The following is a 23,136-nucleotide window of genomic DNA, read 5'->3' as shown; positions in this document are numbered from 1 at the left end:
GTTTTTACGTGTGACTCAAACAGTCCCGATTCTATCTTGTCTATGACATCAAAATGACAGCTGTGAGCTGGTAGACTGACGTGACATCGGTTCGTGCATTTAAAGTTTTTTTTAAATAAATAAATGATAAATATAGTAATATTCTCTTGGTGATTACCAAGTATATATTTCACTGAAAATGGCTAGCTGTGGTGAATACCTTAAAAGTCAATTCCCGTTAATAGACGAAGAATTGACGAAATATGTCGAAGGTGTGTATTCTTGTTCTTGAGGTTATAGTCACTGCTGTTGCTTATTGTCTAAGTACAGTGAATATGGACGGTTTGCATAGTATGTTTAACGTATCTGAACTGGTTTAGGCAATTATTTCAGATTCAATGACCGACAAACGTGTCATTAACATTGAGATAATTGAATGTGGCAAATTGATAGGGTACCAATTAAGTTTGATTTAATTGTAGATATCCTGGACAACAGTGCTGGAGAGTTTGAAGATACAGAAGAGGTGTACGAAGCCGTCGGAGAAGTTTTGCAGGGGATTTCCGAAAAATCTGAAGATGATATTAGGTAAATGTGTTTCTATGGACTTATTACAACTTGACATTTCATTAATAATTTATAATTTGTTGCCAATCAATTTGAGTTAAATAATATTAAAAAAATGTTTGTTAATTTTTTTTATATAAATCAATATTCAATTTTATTACAAACAAAAACCAGCAGCCAATAACTGGCTATTCTTTCGTAAAAATGAATTATCTTTACCTACAAATTGATTTTATTCTAATATAAAATTTCTATTGAGAAGTGGCCAGTGATAGAAATTTAATGTTAGGCTAAAATTATTTTTGTTTCAATATACAGTGTTCATTTTTAATAGGAGGTGACCATTATCATTTGTATTGTAAGGAAATCTGCTCAGATAGTATCAGTACATATTTCTGAATATAATGCCTTTTAACAATTTCAAAAAAATTGTAAACAGATGTTATTGTAAATTATTCCACAAATGATTTTCCAACATACATAAATCTCATTTGAATCTCACAGTAAATACTTTGTAAATAAACTAGTTAAACATTCTTGACAACAAAGTTGTATGCTGATAGTCTACTTGCTATTTAAATTATTGCCAGCATCAGTTTTTCCTGACATTAATACACCATTTACCACCAGTTCTGCCTCCAACTGAAAATTTACACAAGTACTTCATCACATGTACTTTATTAAAAAATGTGATAAGGTCAGTGCGGGCAAGACCGGCATAGTTTATTTGAAATAAAGTTTGAGTGGATAAAACTCTATAATTAATGCAGTCTGGCGTAATCGCATGATCCTATGGGATAGCAAATATTATATTTTACAAAGCTTTTACAGTATTTTGGTGAAGTAAAGTACTTTTAAGTGATAAAAATCACTTTTTTAAGGCTCGGCGGGTTGACCGTCCTCCCACGATGAGCACGGAAAGACCGTCTAGTGCTTGTTGTCGTGTAATTTCATATGAGACTAGGTTCCAAAATCATGATCATTGTTATTCTACGTAATAATGGGGCAGAATGTGCTAGATAACTATTAAAATAACGTTGAAATTTTGAACATATAAGCATTTTTCTATTTATAAGGCAAGACCGGCATATGTCCCGTAGATGGGGTTCATAACCTTTTCTTTTCCGGTCCAGATATTGCATAATACTGTTTTTCCAACGAACACCTGCGAATACAATTTAGTCACGATATTACAGGCTCATATAAATCCAACTACTTATCTGTTTTTGAAACTATGTTAATTAAGGAAACGTAATAGGATATTATGATACGTGAATTAGTTTGGTAACATAATATCTTAGCAATGCTTGGTTTTGCTATAGTCACTACAGTATGAATGAATGCGTAATTTTTTTTCATCACACTAGCATACTAAATGTGATTTTACACGCAGGCGGAGCGTGAGTTATAGAAAAATCGTTCTCCCAAGGGAGTTATGAAATTTCTAGTACCATATTCAATTTTTTTTATCTTTTTACATATTTTTATGTTGCAAGTGTGATGAAAAACATTGTGTGTAACTCGGGGAGTATGGATATTACAAACTCGAGTCTTGGAGGAGCTGAGTGGTTCTTTTCTGTTCAAGGATTTTATGTTGCCTGTATAATATATTAATTCAACGAAAAGAGTTTTGACATTATATTTCATGATCGTTTATAAATTGTTGTAGATTAAGTTCGTACTACTGATTTGCAGTAGGTATATTCATTATTAATATTTTGGTAATTTCCTCATAGGTGACGTGAAAAATTGTATATGTCACATGGTAGCAAAATTATTTCCACCTTGAGCGTTAATACTTGAATCCCTCACTACGCTCAGGATTCTAATTTTGAATCCCGAGCGTAGCGAGATTAGAGATTCTTTTACTTCGTTCAGGATTCAATAAACACCCTTTGCCCCATTTTGCTCGATTACAACTTCAAAAACTCATAGTAGAGATTCAGATGTCATTAATACATACATATTTACATAAATATTTGTAAACTTAATACATAAATATTTGTTTCAGTTATTAAAAATAGCAAACAATATACAAGTCATGTCTATACATCTTCCGAAGAATGTATTGATGGAATCATTTTTTGATGCACTTCCTAACGCCAGCGTATATATCGACGAGGAAGACGAAATGATTTTGCTTGAGAAGTGCACAGTTTGTGCCACTAGTCATAGTTTCGATATGAAGTGGTACTGGTAGAAGTAGGCTTAGTTCTGTTCACCACTTATAATTCTTCACAACTATGTCATTTTTACTTAATACTTTCGAATGATTTTTGTAACACCATACGAATTATTATCAAAACTGTATTTCGAAGTTAAAATCAAAAACGGTACAACTATCATAAGCCAAAAACGTACCTATATATTGATATTGTTTACACTCGACTTATTTCCAATAAAGCCTAAAAAAAGGTTGGCAAATCCTTGTTTATCGTATGCCGGTCTTGCCTTTCTCTTTTATGACGGACTTTCTGAGTAGGCACAATTTCTAAGTTACATATTTCAGAACATAAAACAAGAAATTGAACGCGTTTTGAGTAGATTAATAGTACTAGTCAGAAAGAACGGTTATTAAATGACTACGTTACATACATGATATACAAATATTCCGACTGCTTCTATTTTATTTTAATTTTTTGCGGAACCATGTTGAACTCGATGCTCGAGTTCGAAACACGAATCAAGTTTATTGTTAACTAGTGTTCGTCCTAGGGATATGTATTCAAGACCAATGGCTTAAGGATGAAAAACTGGTATACCTTCGGAGGTGTGAGAGGCGTAGATATATAAACACAAAAGTTATTGTCAATAGACGGTCTTCCCGGGTAGACGGTCTTCCCCACACTGACCTTATTGAAATGTTACTTAGCCCTTTCGGTGACAGGAACTGGTCTGGTCAATTACTTTATTTAAATTTTGTTAATTAATATCAATGTTACAACAAAGCTAAAATAATGTGTCCTCCTTTCAATCTATCAATTGAAGGTTTTAAACAATTTAACCTTTTCAAGCGAGCAACATCTATAGATGTTGCCAGATAAGGATTGCCTACACTTTAATTGACATTGCTCACTTGAAAGTGTCAAAATACAGAAATCACTAGGTGCATGCCTCAGCATAACATAAAGATTGTTTTTTTAGATTCGATTAGATATATTTATTTCACAACATGATTACAGTACAAATTACATTTAAGTAAATTTATAAGAATCTATATTGTATCGTCAAAAAAATTATAGAGAATAGTATCAATATAATTAAAATAAGTTAAATTTACATAATATGAAATGATCACCAAAAAAGGAACGTCAAGTAATATCAATAAAATAAAATAAACTTGTAAACCATTATTATCCCTTCATGTGACAAATTTCCTCACTGATATGTATGGTTGGGTTTGAACTTTTTATCAATTAAATAAATGATAGTTATTCAAATTAAAACTATGAAAGTTAATTAATAGGGTTTGAAATGTCGGGATGTACCTACTTTAAATGTGATGATGTTACTTGTAGAGAAATATGTGAAAAACTCCTTCACATGCTCCAACCGGACAAGACAAACACAAGCAATGGACCACGGAAAGTCTTGGACGCGCCCATTCACCTTGCCTCCATGACGTCACAGCAGGAGCCTACCGAGGATCTTAAGAGTATATGGCTCCAAACTAGGGATGATAATTTGGTAAGAACTAGTTTTATTTAACTTTCCATGGCATTCCATGACAGGGACAGCACTCCATCGTGTCATTGCGCTTTTCCTGTCACAGCATATTATATAACGTTATATAAATAAAAATAAAATAAAATAAAATAAAATAAATAAATAATAACTACCACTTGCCAGTGTTGCACCATTAGACATATGTGTGTGGATCTGTTTGTTACCTTGTGTACACACATTGGTGTGCATAGTCCGGCTCTATGGTATCCCACCGTACTATTTAGTGCTGTTTTTGACACCTAACCTGATGTGCAGGGATGAATTAAGAAAGAAAGAAACAGTAAATTCATATTCCTTATGGTGAGCAAAAATGTATAGTACTTACAGTGCTTTTGTCTGTTGAATACAACAATCTTATTGAAGTGGTATTTAACTACTTACATACATATATCCAGGTTACTAACTTATTATTAGCTGATCGTGTGTGGTTTAATTTCAGAAAGTAGATGCTAAAAAATTAGAAAAAGCCGAGGCGAAGTTACAGCAAAAAAAGGAAAAGCAGAAAGAGGGTAAAGCTCCAGCGGCCGCCCCCGTGCTGCAGACCGCCACCGCCTCGCAGGTCACCTCCAAGAAGGACAGCAAGCTTGAGGCCAAGGGAACCAATCGCACACAGGATATTAGGATAGAGAACTTTGATATCGCTTATGGTGACAGGTATGCTCAATCTAACTATTCTACCTCATTTTGATATAGTAGACACATTTTGTTTCGGTTTAAAAACAGTATGATTACTTGATTGTCAGTATGAGTAGCAAAAACAGTATGATTAGTATAAACTGAGTTTTATCTGAAATCTCTTTTGAGATTTTTAAAAGTAGTGATAGATTGCTTAAAAGTTTTTGACGACCGGTCTGGCGCAGTCGGTAGTGATAGATTGCGGGTTCGAATCCCGGTAAAGGCATTTATTAGTGTGATGAGCACAGATATTTGTTCCTGAGTTATGTTTTCTATGTATAGTTATTAATTTATTATGCCTAAGTGATTGACATTAGAAAAATTAAGTAACTATGGGCTAAACAAAACATGAAACCCCTCCGACTATTTGTTAAAATTTAATTATAATTTGTTGTATTTTTTTGTGCTAGTTGAACCCTTTAACCTCTGTTAATCTAATAAATACGACAAAACTTGACACTCAATGAATAATCCAAAGTGGATAAAAGGTTAACAATGCATTGACTAAGGTCAGAGCACACTGGAGCGCTTAAATATTAGTTTAGGTACGCGCACACGCCATGAAAGCGATATGACTTCCGTTTCACATAAATGCAACAATGTGCGAAAAATTATCTGAGAGATATTTTCTTTTTCAGAGTTTTACTACAAGGCGCAGATCTCATACTAGCATTCGGCCGTCGCTACGGCCTGGTCGGACGGAACGGTCTCGGCAAGACCACAGTGCTGCGAATGATCTCATCCAAGCAGCTGAAGATCCCGTCACACATCTCCATACTGCATGTGGAGCAAGAGGTGGTGGGGGATGACACGGTGGCGCTGCAGAGTGTACTGGAGTGCGATACTGTGAGAGACAGGCTGCTCAGCAGGGAGAGGGAGATTACACAGGCGATTAATAACGGGTATGTTATGACTTATTAAAGCGCTGGTAGCCTAGCGGTAAGTACGTGCGACTTTCGTTCCGGAGGTCGCGGGTTCGAAACCCGGCTCGCACTAATGAGTTTTTCTGAATTTATGTGCGAAATGTCATTTGATATTTGCCAGTTACTTTTCGGTGAAGGAAAATATCGTGAGGAAACCGTACTAATTTCAATAAGGTCTAGTTTAACCTTCGGGTTGAAAGGTCAGATGGCAGTTGCTTTCGTAAAAACTAGTGCCTACGCCAAATCTTGGGATTAGTTGTCAAAGCGGACCCCAGGCTCCCATGAGCCGTGGCAAATACCGGGATAACGCAAGGAGGACGATGATGTTATGACTAATTAACTAGCTAGTATGGCTCTGTGATCCAAACAGGATCTGGGCCTCCAAAACGAGAGCACTCCACTTATCCTGATCCTGCCCAGCTTCCTGACAATTATCGGCTTGTAGCTGACACCGATCTGCCATCACACTGTCACCCCAGCGGTATCTGGGCCCACCCGCATGGCGACCACAGGTTAAATATATTTTATTTTGTAGTTAAATAGATAGTGATGGTCAAAGCATAAATAAAATGTGTTTCAATATATTTGGCCACTTTTGCTTTCACTACTTCTTTGACTACAATCTTCGATATTCTATCGTCACTTTTTTCTGTAATTGTAAAATCTATCATAGTGACAACTCATACTTGCGATGCGAAGTAATTGTTATGCGATTAAGTCCCGTTTTAGTTTAATATGTGTTAAGATCGTGTTAGTTTAAATCGATATAATAGGCTAGTTTCCTACTAGTCAAATCAGCTTCTTTTTAAGAACTGTCAAAACGATTTGCTTATATAGAATTATGAAATACTGAGGAGTGACGTCACGGTCAATTCATTTACTTTATATCTTTTTAGAAATATTATTTAATAGAAATTATGTTCAAACATAACTACTATCCATATTTTTCTTGTAATTGTGTGGTGCTTTATTTCGTGCACTGCATAAAATATTTTCCCCTCACTAGCTCGGAAACACATGTTTTGTCCTTTAATACCAGTGGGTAAAAACGCATTTTATCCACTAGTGGGTAAAGTAATTTGACCGTGAATAAAGTCAAATTAACTACTTTAAAATTTATAAAAGTAGGTGAATCTAGTAATAAAGATGATTGTGGAACTACTGGAAGCAGTGATAAACGCATTTTTTGCGTTGTAGTTTCCTCGCTATAGTGAGGGGAAAAGTTTTGTGTTACACTCGGGTGCAAATAAGAATAAGAATAAGAATCGTTTTATTTGCCAAAAACAGTATAGAATACAATATTAATAACTACTACAATACTATTATTTAAAATAAATTGCAGGCAACTATAACATAAAATAATACTAAAAACTAAAAGTAAAAAAATGTATTTTACTTCTCGTGTGTTAAACTCGCAAGTTCAGGATTCTATTCTCGAACTACTCGCTTCGCTCGTGGTTCAACTATAGAATCCTTTCACTTGCTCGTTTTTCAATTCCACACTCGGCGTTAAAATACAACTTTGCCCCCTTGTATAACAAATAACTATTATTTTAAGTATATGAAACTAGCCTATTCATAAGGCAGGAGCCAGATATCGACGGCGAAGTAACAAGAACTCCTAAGTACAGGTCGATTACAAAGATATGTATAACTTTTTCACCTTATTACAATGCAATAAGGTGAAAAAGCGGATACATATCTCTGTAGTCGACTGTACTTAGGAGTTCTTGTTACTTCGCCGTCGATATATAGAAACCTGAATTCATATTCAACATGAATAATGTATACATTATCTAGAACCAAGTGCACTGAGAAGTGATGTGATTCCAGTTTCACCTTGAAATTAAATAATGTAAAAGTAAGATTTGACCCAGATTCCACACTTAATGATTTCAAACGAAACGAGGAACGCGATTGATTTCGTCTTAAACGACTAACGAATATTGCATCACTTTCTTTTGTCATCCAAAACAAAAGGGGTGCAGCATGAATATTTGCCAACCACCGCCATGTTAATTATGTACATTATCACAATACAGTTTAATGTTAAACTGTAGCTTTGTCAATAGCAAGGAGTAAATTCTCATTAAATTAAATATATTTTTTTACTCATCAACATTTTTTGTACAGATCAACAGACCCAGCCCTATCAGCGGAGCTGACTGAAATCTACGCACAACTAGAAGCGATTGAGGCAGACAAGGCACCAGCTCGGGCATCCATCATCCTTAGTGGTTTAGGCTTCACGCCAGAGATGCAGGCTCGTGCTACGAAAACATTCTCTGGAGGATGGAGAATGAGACTGGCTCTGGCCCGGGCGCTCTTCTCAAAGTAAGATATAATAATAATAATATATACTTTATTGTGCACCACTTATTAAAAGGAGATTACATTAATAAAACGATTAAAACTAGGATAGGATATATTGTCAAATCCAAGTCTTCACTTGTTATAATATCATGTTGAAAACTAAACATTTTGTAGATGTATCACTCTCTGATTTGATCGGCAAACTGAAACTACGTACGTACTTGTAGCAGTCAAAATAATCAAAACACAATTTTGCTGATGGTGGCAGTATGACGACCTAAAAGATATGCAGTGTGCAAAACATTTTGAACTTCTCTTCCAATGCTCAAAAGTATCAAACTTTACCTAATGACTGCTGCACTAACTTCAGCTTCAGGACTTTTTTCCGTAAATTCAGTCTTCAAGATCTATACTGTGTCTTCAAAGGCGCCCGTTTTATTTATCCTACAATTTTTTTTTATTTCAGACCTGACCTACTACTGCTCGACGAGCCCACCAACATGTTGGACATCAAAGCCATCATCTGGCTCGAGAACTACCTTCAGAACTGGCCCACGACGCTCCTAGTGGTATCCCACGACAGGAACTTCCTAGACACGGTGCCCACAGACATCCTACACCTGCACACGCAGAGGATAGACTCCTACAGGTAATATCACACTTGAGAACTACCTTCTAGAACTCACGACGCTCCTAGTAATGTCTCACGACAGGAACTTCCTAGACACGGTGCCCACAGACATCTTAAACTTGCATACGCAGAGGATACACTCCTACAGGTAAATATCACATAGCTTGAGAACTACCTTCCTACCTTTAATTCTTACAGGTAATATATATTTTAGACGACTTGACTGTCTTCAGAATAGTTCTATAACTAGTAGCCTTGTCTTCTAAGACAGGAATCACTGTAAATTTCTTGACACGGTGCCTATAGTCTTACACATGCACAGTGGCACAATCTAAGTAGATATCTGTACCTCGATACATCATTAAAAATAAACCTAGGCCGCACGTTTGACTTTGATGCCAAGCAACAAACATTAGGTAAGCTCTATACTTCGTTTCTTTTAAGATTAGAATTATCTGTCAAACGGGTAAACAAAGAAGCAGTGGTCGTAGACCTTCCTTCTTCGATTTCGGCCGATACCACTGATTTCTTGGAACTTATGTACATAGTATTATAAGTTATAAGTTCCAAGAAATCAGTGGTATCGGTCGAAATCGAAGAAGGAAGGTCTACGACCACTGCTTTGTTTACCCGTTTGACAGATAATTCTAATCTTAAAAGAAACGAAGTATAGACACCGGGCTCAAAATTATCATTACAATTTTTTTTGTACCTAATCAACCTAATGTGAAAACTAATTTGTAGTTGTCAGCTTTTGCGTCGCGTGCGCTGAGTTGTCAATTGTTTTATTGAAGCAAGTGTTGTAATTAGTTTTTTTTTTACAGAGGTAACTACGAGCAATTCCACAAAACGAAGACAGAGAAACACAAAAACCAGCAACGCGAGTATGAAGCCCAACAGCAACACAGGGCCCATACACAAGAGTTCATTGACCGCTTCCGGTACAACGCTAACCGCGCTTCCTCTGTGCAGAGTAAAATCAAGATGTTGGACAAATTGTAAGTACCTATCCATACTAATATTATAAATGAGAAAGTGTGTGTGTCTGTTTGTTTGTCCGTCTTTCACGGCAAAACGGAGCGATAAATTGACGTGATATTTGAAGTGGAGATAGTTGAAGGGATGGATAGTGACATAGGGTACTTATTGTTACTTTCCAACCCCCACTTCTCTAAAATGGGGGGTGGAAATATGTATGAAGCTTTCGCAATCTTCGAATTTAACGCGTGCAAAGCCGCGGGCAAATGCTAGTTGGAAAATATACGTGATGTTAGAGTAAAAGACTACTAGAGTCGAGTCGAGTTTCACTAAACATAGGATATTTGTAATCTCGAACTTTTATTTATGACCACCGGTCATAAATAAAAGGTTCGAGTATGATGAGCGTTTAATCTACTCTAACTCTTACTTACTGCTTACTTACTGCTAGCCTTTCTCCGCAGACGTTTAGTCTGGTTGCCTTTGGCATAGGCCTCTCCCATATTTCTCCATGTTTCTCTGTCTAGAGCTTGTCTTCTCCACAAGGCTCCAGCTACCTTTCTGAATTCATTTTCCCATCTCATTTTTTGTCCGCCATCCTTCCTTTTGCCATCTCTTGGGTACCATGATGTTATGTCCTTAGACCATTTTTCTCTTTTATCTCGGAGCATGTGGCCACTCTAACTCTAACATATATTAACGCTTTTGTTGCGGATGTATTTTATGTTACGGATGTAGGGCTCAGAGAAATATGTCTAAATAGGTAATTGAAAGCCAAGTTTCCCATTTTGCGTGTTTTGCAAAAGACGGGAATGTAATTTATAAAAGGTTTTAAACGATTCCAGTAGTAACGTCCGAGATACTTTAATGTAACTTATTAACCTATTTTAAATTTGACCTTTTTATTTCACAGACCAGAGTTAAAACCAGTAGAGAAAGAGATAGAAGTGGTGCTCCGATTCCCAGAGACAGAGCCTCTCTCTCCGCCCATCCTGCAGTTGAACGAAGTCGGCTTCTACTACTCTAAGGACAAGGTCATATTTACCAACGTCAATCTTGGCGCTACGCTCGAGTCCAGGATATGTATTGTAAGTATTATGTTCCACATTAGAGACTTGAATTACGAATGACGATGATGTGTCTGTCAAATGTGGTTGATGCAACTGGCCCTAAGCACACTTCGGACACTGGCGATCAAATATATGAAAGAGACGCGTTCCTAGCACACAGTCTAAGCTTGTGTAGGTGAACGGGTACTATCCTTGCACGAGTGAAATATGACAGGTCGACTGTTCGCTTTTTTGACAGGCGGTAACTGTGAGGTAACCGAGAGGGGGTAGCCGGCACTTTCAGCGGGGAGCGGAAGTGGCCATACTGTACGATAGTACTTTTTATTACACTGTGCCTTAAGTGTGTCATTACTGGAACAATCAGAGGTGTAAATTGTTGCGTGAATTACTTCGATATGCAAAGCAAGGTTACGAGACAAAACGCTCTAAACGGTTCGTCATTGTGAAGGTTATTTGCAATTTTTCAATATCAATCAACTCGTGGGAAAATACAAACAAACGTTGATGGTGATGGGTTTTTGTCAGCATGCAACTAATTGAATTTATAATTAGATGATTATCTTTATTAGGTGATCTAAGGTTTTTTCTTTATTCGTCGTTCTTCGGGAAATGAGATGATTTCATTATTAACAGCGCATTGTTTAACACTTTCAGTGCCAAGCGCCCCGATTTCATTGCAAAATGAACATTCTTAGCATGTTTTTAGTGTTGGATACAAAATAGAAATATTTTTAATCAATGACAAAAAAACTATTCCGAAATTGCATTCACCTCTATTAGATCTACTATGTACCTGTTATATTTAGTTTTGGTTAATCCTATAAGCTCAGCTAAACGGTTTTTTATGGGCACTTTCATAGTTTTGTACTGCTAAACTTCTGTTATTGGGTTATTAAGTAATTTACGCGTACAAACTTTAGTGTGCTATTCTGGTACTTGTTTTCTATATCTTGTCTTCCTATTACAGGTGGGTGACAACGGCGCAGGCAAAACGACGTTACTAAAGATAATAATGGGCATATTATCGCCCACGAGCGGCGCCAGGAATGTGCACCGCGGGCTCAAGTTTGGGTACTTCTCGCAACATCACGTCGACCAGCTCGAGATGAACGTCAACTCCGTTGAGCTGTTGCAAAAGAGCTATCCAGGTTTTTTATTCGTCAAAGCGGCTCCCATGCTCCCATGAGCCGTGACAAATGCTGGGATAACGTAAAGATGATGATGATGTTAATTTTTTTTTATAAATTTTAAGTGTGTATCTGTGTACACATCCGGTCTACGTACTGCTTATGTCTACTTGCAGAAAGCTAGGTTTATTAACTGACACGCTTGTTGTGTGTTTAGATGGGTCCACACAGGGCGAGGCAGGTCGCGCGACAAATGTGTCTTTAGTAAAACGTCCCACTGTCGGTTACCATTAAGGCGAGATTTACTTGTATCTTTATATGAATAAACTAACAAAGCGGCTTTATAGCAATCGACAAAGTGGGACGTGTCCCGTGCACACTCACAAATGTTTAAGACGCCTCGACCGAGGCAGAACGCACGATTTGCTCTTCTTCGACCAAGCATTGCCCACACTACACTGAATGTTTGCCGCGCGAGCGTGTCACGCTTTGTCGGCCTCTGATAGCCGGGCTATTCGCGAAGTGCCAGTTGTGAATGCAACTATTACTGTCTTATTAATTTTATTGACGTTGCGATGAATTGTCGAAGAGACTATTTTCTGACGATTTTTTTCTCGACACATGTCTCACTAGAACTAACGTTATTGCGTCGATAATGCAAGAGGCAAGTTAAACACGCCTAGTCTTTTCTTAGTGATAAAAGATGAGTAAAAATCTTGCTAATATGAACTTTTCAATTCATGGATTCTTCACATTTTCCCAGGCAAAACGATAGAGGAATACCGACGGCAACTGGGCAGTTTCGGCGTCAGCGGCGACCTCGCGTTACAAACCATCGGCAGTCTCTCCGGGGGACAGAAGTCTCGAGTGGCCTTCGCTATCATGTGCATGGGCAACCCCAACTTCCTAGTGCTTGACGAACCGACGAATCACTTGGATATTGAGACTATTGAGGCGCTTGGCAAGGGGATCAATAAATACACTGTAAGTTCACATGTTATTTAAATATCAAACTATAACTAGTCTATAGAGGACAGAAGTCTCGGGTGGCCGTCGCTATCATGTGCATGGGCAACCCCAATGTACTGGACGAACCGACCCCAAATAGTTTTATTGTAGATTATTAATCATTAGTCGTCAATCATTTTAATCGTATACAAATGACTTCAAATACAGTAGTCCATTTACATGTGGCATAAATAATACCTACTTGAAATGTGAAACGTGAATAAAATTATTTGATTTGTTTTTATAAATAAATTTAATTAAATAGTATTGTTAATAACACATTACAATAAATACGTAGAAAAGAGAATTTCTCTCTAACGTAAAGCACACCATCCTTCTTGCATTCATTACCATGCAAAGAAATTCATAACTTAAAATGATTGATAACTAATGATTAATAATTAACAATAAAACAATTTGTGATCACCCTATATGGAGCGTGACGTCAAATTGATGTCATCGGCACGAAAAGTACGCTCCCTGGTAATTATATTATTTTTCTACTTGTACTTAGTCTATGCGATATGGGTTAAATTTTGGCGTAGGAGAGAGGCTGGCAACCTGTCACTGCAATGTCACAGTTTCGTTTTCTTTCGTACTTAGTCCAAACAACTGAATCTTTGTCAAAACATCAGAGATTAGAAGTCTCAAGTGGAAAATATTTAAATCTTTAAATAACTTATATTTTGGTGTTTCTATTCGAGAGTTTCCTAGAATCTAATCTAGCCCTCAAATGACCCTGGCCGTGTCCATAGAGGAATAAAAAAAATATAAGAGGAATAAGAAGTAAAAGTATGTGTAGTATATGCTGCATATGTATATATATAGTTTGCTTTTCTTCTTAGTAAATCACCTTTTTGTTTTTTCTCTGCACCATTTGTATTGAATCTCTGTTTGGCCCTATGGTTGACTGGTAGAGAATGCCTTTTGGCATTAAGTCCGCCATTTGTACATTTTTGTATATTTTGTGCAATAAAGTTTAAATAAATAAATAAGTAAGGGAAGAGTTGTAACTCCATACATCAGTAAATGCGGGTTATTTGTATAGGCATAGTTAAGTGACATCTAGCTACAATCACGTGTCAATCACGCGTCAAATAGCGTGAATTATCAGTACCACTACTCGATACTAGGTGGCAACTGTGTCTCGTCTGCCAAAAATTGAATATTACAACAGTTTACAACTTATAATTACAAGCAGAAGGAATTGAAAACAGAATACTGATGAATACTGAATACTATTGTAATATTAGCTAAAAATTGGTGAGCATTAGACTTTTCTTTCGTCGCGAAATCTATTGACAAGTAGCAGTACCGATAATTTATGCTAGTTGACGCGTGATTGACGCGTGATTGTCGCTAGATGTCATTTAACTATGCCTATACAAATAACCCGCATTTACTGATGTATTCCCTTACTTATTCCTCTATGCCGTGTCGGGAACCAGTCATTTCCCTTTATTGATCAACCTATTCAATTGAATGAATTTAGACAACATGCCGCTGTTCTAGTAATATGAACTAAAACACAAGTGGAATGAAGTTAAGAAGCCGCCCGAATATAAATAACCGCCATCACGAAATATTCTGTTTATTTTTTGACCATCCTATTACATCCTATGTTAGTTGTTTGTGACTCTTCTTCTTCTCTTCTTCTAGTGTAAAGCTGAGTTTAGACGTGCAAGTTATTGCTACAAGTTTTGAGACAAAAGTATTTGCAAGAAAGAGATGCAGATATTTGCCACTCACTCTTACCTATAGTTGCGTCTCAAAACTTGCAGCAATAACTTGCTGGTCTAAACTCAGCTTTATGTAAATTATCGATTTTATTCCAATTTCAAATTTGATTGACGTAATCGGTCAGCCAGGCAAGTATGGTCGCGCGATAAATGATATAACATCAGGCCGTCCCTTTCGCACTATTTGTAAGTGCGATAATGGAGTCGACGGCTGACATCCTGTGCGTCTTAAGACATTATCCGATCTGATATCGGATGTCGGACCGATATCCCACACATTACAGGCGCCACCTTGGATTTTTTCCATTGAAACCCTCTCGACATCCGATATCGGTTCCGATAATGTGAAAAAGGACTAATAAAGGCTATTAGATCTTATATGTCTTATACTTAATTATACTTATTTTCTCAGGGCGGCGTGATCCTCGTATCCCACGACGAGCGGCTAATACGAGTGGTGTGCAAGGAGCTCTGGATCTGCGGCAACGGCTCCGTCGCCAGTATAGAAGGCGGCTTCGACGAATACCGCAAGATCGTCGAGAGAGAACTCGCCGAGCAGAATAAATAGCAGAATGACCCGACCGTAGCCGAGGTCAGCAGTTGTCAGCGATCATAGTTTGCATGCAAAGTCTGAGGAAATCGTGTACTGTATCTTGACGTAAAGTACAGGTATAGGATTCTGGGACGCTACAAATTATGTGCAAGTTGCGAAATTTGAAAGTTACAAAAATGGTAGTCACCGATAATAACATTGCACAATCAGAAAGTTGCAAGAATATCTGACAGAATCTTATTTCTAGAGCCATAAGGTGTCAAACATTTGCCAGTGACTAGATACTTCCTCTGATATATCTGGAAATTATGTATATTTTCCCAGTTTAGTTATTTTGGAAAATTTTACATCGATAGTCGTGAAAGTGGTTTCTTTAAAGTTGGGAAAGCCCTCACAAACCTGAGAATTTTGCTTCTGAATGAAAATTCCTTTACTTCTTCCATGGTTTCTTGACTTTATTTTTAATTTTCACGCAACTTGCAATTTGTATTGACCTGATTCGCCTGATTTAGCCCGCGGATTGTACGCGTTGACTGCCAGTGGGTGCAATATGTTTGGTATAACTTTTATTTACCTAAGTCTAAACTTAGGTAACGACACTATCTTATATTGACCGGGATATAGACCGTGATTACCTTTTTGATTTTTGTCGAGCTCCCGATATTTCAGTCAAAATTTCAATCGTGAGGATGGCTTCAAACTATCTAATGTATGGAATCCAGTGATTTGTTTGTGTAAAAAACCGGTGAAGTCAGAATTGAACAAACGTAGTGACACTGTGAGTATAGTGTGTTTGGACAGACCATCGAGTGTGAACGCGACCAGTGGTAACGCTGAAAGTGAACGCAGCCGACGCGCGCGAAGGAGGGTAGATCGCGCGCTGTCTATACAACTTTAACATCCACCCGCCTTCGTCAGTTTTCCGTGATCATGATGCATGCAACTGCGTCGAAATATCGGGAGCTCGACAAAAATCAAAAAGGTAATCACGGTCTATATCCCGGTCAATATAAGTCTAATGAAAATAACCGTGAATCATTCAAAACTCTTAACGACACTATCTACTTCGGGACTCCAATATTGACAAGACAATTGTCACACCTAATCTTCATTGTTTGAAACATGTTTTAAAGACCACCGGGCGTAGCCGAATGGCAATCGTCGACGCCAGACGCCGACAGAAATGCAGTCCAATACGCAAGAGCGAAAGAGATAGATAGCTATGAAACAGATATTATCGTGAGCTGCATTACGTTATGTGCACGATAGGTATTATTATTTACAATGACTTAACAGTTCTCTACATCATGAGTAGTGGCTTAGCTTTGAAAAGATTGGTTGCTGGCCAATTACTTAAAAACAATACAACGCAGTGAAAATTAGGTGACAAATATTATTCTCGTACGACTTACACTGTATCGTCTCAGTATCTGTGACATAATGCAATATTAGGATGAATAGTTTTATATCAAACATCGAGCATTACTGCCATTGTGGCGTTCGAAGCAACATGACGTTTGTGGTGTTCACATGAACACTACTTAGTGACTGTATAATAATGCATAAATTATATTATTGTAATATACTTGTAGCGTTTTATTATTTATTACGCTTTTATGTTACATATTTATATTGCAGTAAGGAAGGAAATGAAATGCTGATTATATTATTAATGCAAATTTTTATTTATACCTTCAACCTTCCTGTCTTCTTTAAATAGCATACGATTCCATACAAATCTTGAGTACTCTCAAATATCCATGGCAATTAAAAAAATATAATTAACTTAAACGAACATAATATTTACAAATTATAAATCGAATACATAATATACAATTAAAATAGTGACTAATATAGCAACAGAATCAATGTTAACATTTTAAAACTCTAAAATGCCAATTCATTCCAAATGCGGGTACTCAATTCAAGCAAAATTCAACTTTGTTGACATAAATGCAAGGTAGGTTTGTAGTGTAGGTACCGTTCGGGATATCGGAGGGCAGTACTATTATACTATTTCATACAGAATGACAGACTTACAAAGGTATACATATCGGCGAGGTATACAAACAATATACCGGTTCAATTATGGCAATTTAAGATTTGGAATAATCAAGTAATAAAATAAAATAACACTAGCAGATCACAAACAAATACTCTTAAATTAAATCAATATGTCCAGTTGGCAAAGACAAATGGCGTTCGGATCACTCGGCTCCTACTGATGAGTAAGAGGGGTCGACATAATAAAATAGGAATAAATTACTGGTGCTTCTTGCGGCGCGGCTTGGTCTTGTCCGCGTTGCGCAGCACCTCCGCGTAGGACAGCTCCAGCTTGCGCAGCTTGTGGATCTCCTGCGACGCCGTGCTCGCCTTCACGTCCCACGACTCCGTCTCCGCGTTCCAGCCCTGGTAGATCTTGTGCGTGCGTCCGCTCGCGCCCGCGCCCGCGCCCGCGCTCGGCGTCGGCGAGTTCATGGTGCGGTTGTAGAACTGCAGCGTCGACCCGTTCCAGTCGGCCGGCTCGCACGACCGCACCAGCGGGCTCACCTCGATGGGCCGGTAGTCTCTCCGCTTCTTGTTCGACGACTTCTGGTAGGTGACCTTGGGCGGCGACGGGAACACCGGCGAGTCGGCGCCCTGCCGCTCCTGGCTGTGTTTCCTGTTGCGATGCCTGGACTTCTTTCTAGTGGCCGCTATGTACTCCAGGGGCTGACGCACCAGGGGAGTCAAAACTCGCTCCTTCTCTTTCTCGTTTGCCTTCTCGGATGTTTCCGGCTCTCGTTTCTCTTTAGGCTTGGCGGTTTCCTCCACTGGTTTGTTCTCCTTGTTCTCGGTCTCCTTCTTCTTGGCGGGCTCGAGAACGTGGACCTTCTCTTTGAGCGTCGGCGTCTCCGGAGCGGTGATATCGGAGACTGGAATCGACCGTTCAGACATGACAGAGGAGAGTACGCTCTGCGTGTCGTCGGTGAAGTTGCCGGGGGGCTCCTCGTGGGCGGGCGTGACGGGGGGCACCTTGCCCGTGTCGTCGAGGAGCGGGAGCTGCTCGCCCTCGTCTTTGTTCTCCGCCGCTTTCTTTAAGATGGTGAAGATCTCCTTGAAGAGTTCTCTGTACTCGGGCCGGTTGCGGAAGCGGCTGTCCATGGGGCTGACGTCGTCGTAGATGCTGAAGCGGTAGTCCTCGCCGTCGGCGATGGTGCAGAGGAAGGAGCCGGGCCGCTCGCGCTCCGTCTGCGTGGCCTTGTTGCTCGTCTCGTCGGAGAAGCCGGAGCTGGAGGTTTCCGCTTCTGAGAAGTCGGGGGTTTGGATGAATTTCTTGCGCGTCTCGGGTTTCTTTTCCTTGGTGTCCTCCCCGTGGCCGCTCTCCTCGTCGGTGTCCTTGACGCGGAAGCTGAAGTCGGCGGAGCCCTGCAGCTCGTCGTGCAGGCAGACGGGGCCGGGCGGCGCGGGCTTGTCCTTGCGGATGCTCTTCACCTGCGAGAGCTGCACCTCGAGCAGCGCCTCGTACTTCTGCACGAGCTCGCGGTACGGGTTGTCGTGCCCGTCCTCCTTGTTGGCCCAAATGCCTTGAAGTAGCTTTTCCTTCGCATTCTGAGGAAACATGGACAACGGTGAGATTACATGTTAGTGTTATTTTATTAGTAAAATATCTGATGAAATTTGTTATAGCATTCCTGATGATGAAAATTTATATTTTTGAATAATGCGTGTTACTGAAGTGATTACTAATCCATGATAATTACTGAAATCGATTCGATGATAAAGATAAAGAATAAGGAGCCATCATTAATAATAAGTAGGTAACGGAAATTATTGTCAATGTTCATAGTAACATTGCATAACATGTAATTGTATGTAGTTTTAAATGAATGACAAAGTCAAACTACTTAATGATACTTAAATGGTAATTTATAAGATGATTAGTCAAACATACTCCCATTACTCCACATTGATATTAGATACATCACAATTGATTAAAAGCTACTTTTATTATAGAAATTATTACGCGGTTGAAGTTGGTTAAGAATTAGGTTAGGTAAGAGGAAGGCCATGCATTTTGGAAGTTTGTAATAAACTGCCGTGCGTCCCATACTGTCACAAGTACCTCCACCATTTCGTGCTGGGATGTTGGTCCGATCGGTTGCCAAGCGCGAGTGGGCAGATTCCTTTAGAAAACCAGCATAAGAGCGCTCACCGTTAAGCACGGTTGTTTAGAATTTTTGTACCTGGCCAAGATGACAATCATAATCGGCAAATGCTAAACGAAAAAGAAGAAGAATTACAGTAGATATATACGAAAAACTCCGATGAAGCCTGTGCTGGTCAATTTTAAAAATAAACAAATTTTAATACGAAAAATAATAATCGTATAATTTTGAATAATTGTAATTTCGACATCTTGGGTTGTGCCTCCCGTCATGATTTACTGTTATTTTATTAATTTCGTCATTTATCGACAACAATGAGAATACGACCAATGTTCATTCGTTTAACCCAAAAAGTACATAAATGAATGATTCATAGGGCCTATGACATAGGCAATATAGTCGAACCAGTTTTATACGTGATTTAGTTCTATAAGTGATCGTTAAACGCGCTGTACAAATCATCCCTTGGAGTAATATCAATTTGCGAATTTTGGCGCGACTTGTACTGTATTAACAGTCACATTACTAAATGGTAAAGTAAGATACCATGTTACACTGGTTCTCCCAAGTACTACCCCATCCGCACACGCGCAACCGATCAGAACACAGCCCGATCGCTTAGTCTAGTAACGTGTCAGTAATGGACGTACCTTCGACTACATACGATAAATCCAAAGAAAACTACTGCAAATGCGCTTCATAATGCATATGCAAAGCGTGAGCAACAACATCAGGGGCAGTTGGAAAAGCATTGTCGCCTAGAAACGAGTGAAACATTTCACATGAGATTTTGAAGGAAACGCTAAGTATGGCAGACGAATATCTGAATAGAGGGCGCTTGTATCGCATGCATATCATGCTTAAACATAAGCGTGCCAATTTTTTAACAAAAACAGATGGGACGTCATCATCGTTATCGAACTCATTTTAATGGGAGATAGTAATAGTTATTTGTTAGGTATACAAGGGGGCAAAGTTGTATTTTAACGCCGAGTGTGGAATTGAAAAACGAGCAAGCGAAAGGATTTTATAGTAGAACCACGAGCGAAGCGAGTGGTTCGAGAATAGAATCCTGAACTTGCGAGTTTTTTAACACACGAGAAGTAAAATACATTTGCACCCGAGTGTAACACAAAACTTTTCCCCTCACTGTAGCGAGGAAACTACAACGCAAAAAATGCGTTTTTCACTGCTTTCAGTAGTTCCACAGGTGGTAAATCATCTTTATTACTAGATTCACCTACTTTTATCAATTTTAAAGCAGGTCATTTGACTTTATTCAGGGTTAAATCACTTTACCCACTAGTGGATAAAATGAGTTTTTACTCGCTGGTATTAAAGGACAAAACACGTGTTTCCGAGCTAGTGAGGGGAAAACGCATTTATTTATCACATTTACACACTTATTAGGTATTATATTTCTTTTCGAGTTGCATGAGTAGCTACATGTAAGTACTTAAATTGGAAATTTCTAAACTAAGTACCTAATAAAATAGGACATACAGTCCAATTACGAAACACATTTTTATTTTTCGATAACAGAACGGACTTCATCACTAATTTATTTATTTTATTTATTTATTTATTTAATAAGTTTACACGGCATTACAGCATAAACACCAATACACCGAATAAACTAACATTGACAAAAAATACAATTTACAAAAAAGTATTATAACGACACACAATTACTTAAAAATATCATACACCGACCGTGGAAGGCCTATCATCCATCGTCTCGCAATCTAATGGATTATGTTATGATCTGTAGAGCTTGATTGGCACGCGTAGTAAACTTTTTTGCGTAGTCTACTCAGACATACATCTGTCATCGCCACGGTACATGTATGGCATGCGTTCTAAATGTGAAAGCCGACTCGTGATCTAAAATGGACTAAACACTCAATTCATTTTCATAAATTGCTGTCATTTCACATATTAGTCCAGTTAGTATTGTTAATGACTTTGCTCATAGTTTTGAAAAGTGCAGTTAGATAGGTATTGATTATGCAAAGAATTGACTATAGACAGAAAGTTAATAGGACAGAAAGTTATACACAGAACTCAAGAAAGAGAAAGATAGAAGTGGGGTAAAGGTATTTTACAAGAGTTTGTAGAGAGACTTACATCGAACTTGATGAGTTTGGTGGTAACTAGTTCGTCTCTGGGGCTGTCTTGGACTGAGGGGGAGAGAATGAGAGAGCTGATGGCGGATCTGTCGTCCTCGTCTCCGTCTAGCATGGACGACATGTCGTCGCCTCGCTCGACGCCGCGGAGACATCTGATGCATAGTTGACCTTGTCTGCAATACGTGACACATATATTAATGTTAGCCGTGCTATAGCCGAATATAATAAACCTTTGTGCGTGCCGTTAAAGGCGCATGTTAGTGTTGGCGCTCATCAGTTAACATACTCAGATAATTATCTATTTTAACATTGAACTTCAACCACGTTTTTGACCTCCAGTAGGTACTAATAAAAGGCGACAAAGTTGCAAAATTGCTAGTAATTATACAACTATATGTAATTCTAATATTTTCCTTTAAGTATTACCCGGTTGTTTCAAGTAAATAGTCGTATTAACCCTTAAATGCATGATTTTTTCTTTTAACGAGATATTAATATATGTGATAGATAATGGTTTTCTGACTCTGGGAAAAATAATAAAAAAAAATATACTAAATCAGTGTTAGAAGTTAAATAGGCCAAATCTTATTTATACAAATATATCTTAATTGGTAAGTTTTATTTTTTAAAAATTACTACTATTTAAAAGGTACACTATTTGTGAAACTTTTATGATAAAACGTTTAAACATAAACTAATTACTCCGAAAAAAATCAGCCTAAATCACATACTAAAAATCGCCATCGTCCTTTTTTTTACACTTTTCCGCCATTTCATCTTAATCCTTAAATAATAAATAGTAAATCATTATATTATTTAATTTAAGTATTTAATTGTATAATAAATAATAATAAATAATGAATAATAATTAAGCAATAAATGTGATTTTGGATAGCTACATATCGAGCCACGGACCATCAAATATATGATGCATATATACATCACCATGCATTTAAGGGTTAAAGAGAGCAAGTAAATACTTGGTAGGAAAAAGTACTTGATAGTACCTAATATAAAGTTAAATTCTAATTAAAATACGCTATCATGATTTGAGAACTGAATCGCATAACAGGGTAAGATAGTGAAATGTAGTATCACATAACTAATTAATTCATACCTGACTTCTTCTAAGATCGCGAATTCTTCATGCATCGACTTGGGCTCCTCATTATTCTGGTTCCAATTCCTCAACTGGTCTTGCAATCTGTTGTTCTCCTGCACTATAGACGCTAACTGCTCCTCCAGCTCTGTAACTCGCCTCTGTTCTTGTGCGAACGCAACCTTACTTTCTCGTAGTTCATCGCTTAACCTAAGTAAATCCTCGTCTTCCTTAGTCAGTTCTGGGAGGGGTGCGATGGTTTTAACAGGCGTGCTACACGCTTCAATTTTTTTCGAGTTAGGCGTCGTCTGTTCCGGTTTGAGTTCTTTTTCTTTGGGTTTTTCAGTGCTCTCTGGCTTCCGTTCCGCGCGTCGCCTCGCGATCTCCAGTTGCGCCTTGAGGTCGTCGACAGTCTTTTGTAGGTCCTCGCATTTCCCTTCGAGCGTTTCGATGTTCGAGCACAACCTGTAA

At 38.2% G+C, this 23,136-nt stretch overlaps 2 protein-coding genes across 4 annotated transcripts in view; one reads left to right on the top strand and one right to left on the bottom strand.

Moving 5' to 3' along the window:
- Window positions 1–73: 73 nt before the first annotated feature.
- Window positions 74–15,874, top strand: LOC125228304 (ATP-binding cassette sub-family F member 3). The gene is made up of 12 exons (XM_048132810.1): window positions 74–251; window positions 462–567; window positions 4,065–4,233; window positions 4,712–4,926; window positions 5,586–5,849; window positions 8,004–8,204; window positions 8,650–8,832; window positions 9,639–9,812; window positions 10,706–10,880; window positions 11,830–12,010; window positions 12,753–12,973; window positions 15,149–15,874. Exons 1-12 carry the CDS (start codon window positions 179–181, stop codon window positions 15,302–15,304), a joined length of 2,118 nt encoding a protein of 705 aa, XP_047988767.1. The 5' UTR covers window positions 74–178; the 3' UTR covers window positions 15,305–15,874.
- Window positions 15,875–16,950: 1,076 nt separating this feature from the next.
- The window catches only part of LOC125228303 (cerebellar degeneration-related protein 2-like), a 126,145-nt gene continuing 119,959 nt past the window's right edge, over window positions 16,951–23,136 (bottom strand). For all 3 annotated transcript variants that reach the window (XM_048132809.1, XM_048132808.1, XM_048132807.1), the window contains exons 4-6: window positions 22,684–23,130; window positions 21,565–21,739; window positions 16,951–18,880 (exon numbers count right to left, since the gene is read on the bottom strand). In XM_048132809.1, coding sequence (XP_047988766.1) covers window positions 17,552–18,880; window positions 21,565–21,739; window positions 22,684–23,130 — 1,951 coding nt within the window. In that variant the 3' untranslated portion in view covers window positions 16,951–17,551. The remainder of the gene's footprint in view (window positions 18,881–21,564; window positions 21,740–22,683; window positions 23,131–23,136) is intronic.

Source organism: Leguminivora glycinivorella, chromosome 7 (genome assembly GCF_023078275.1).
Source record: "Leguminivora glycinivorella isolate SPB_JAAS2020 chromosome 7, LegGlyc_1.1, whole genome shotgun sequence".
In the NCBI taxonomy this organism is placed as follows: Eukaryota; Metazoa; Arthropoda; class Insecta; order Lepidoptera; family Tortricidae; genus Leguminivora; species Leguminivora glycinivorella.
Note: the sequence above shows the minus strand (reverse complement) of the source record. Positions and strands in the feature narration are given on the sequence as shown.

Bases quoted from the DNA above. Each gene is read 5' to 3' on its own strand.
- LOC125228304 (XM_048132810.1), top strand. From the start codon at position 179: ATGGCTAGCTGTGGTGAATACCTTAAAAGTCAATTCCCGTTAATAGAC. The intron at 8,833-9,638 runs GTAATATCACAC...TTTTTTTTACAG, and splicing joins CAGAGGATAGACTCCTACAG to AGGTAACTACGAGCAATTCC. The intron at 12,011-12,752 runs GTTTTTTATTCG...ACATTTTCCCAG, and splicing joins GTTGCAAAAGAGCTATCCAG to GCAAAACGATAGAGGAATAC.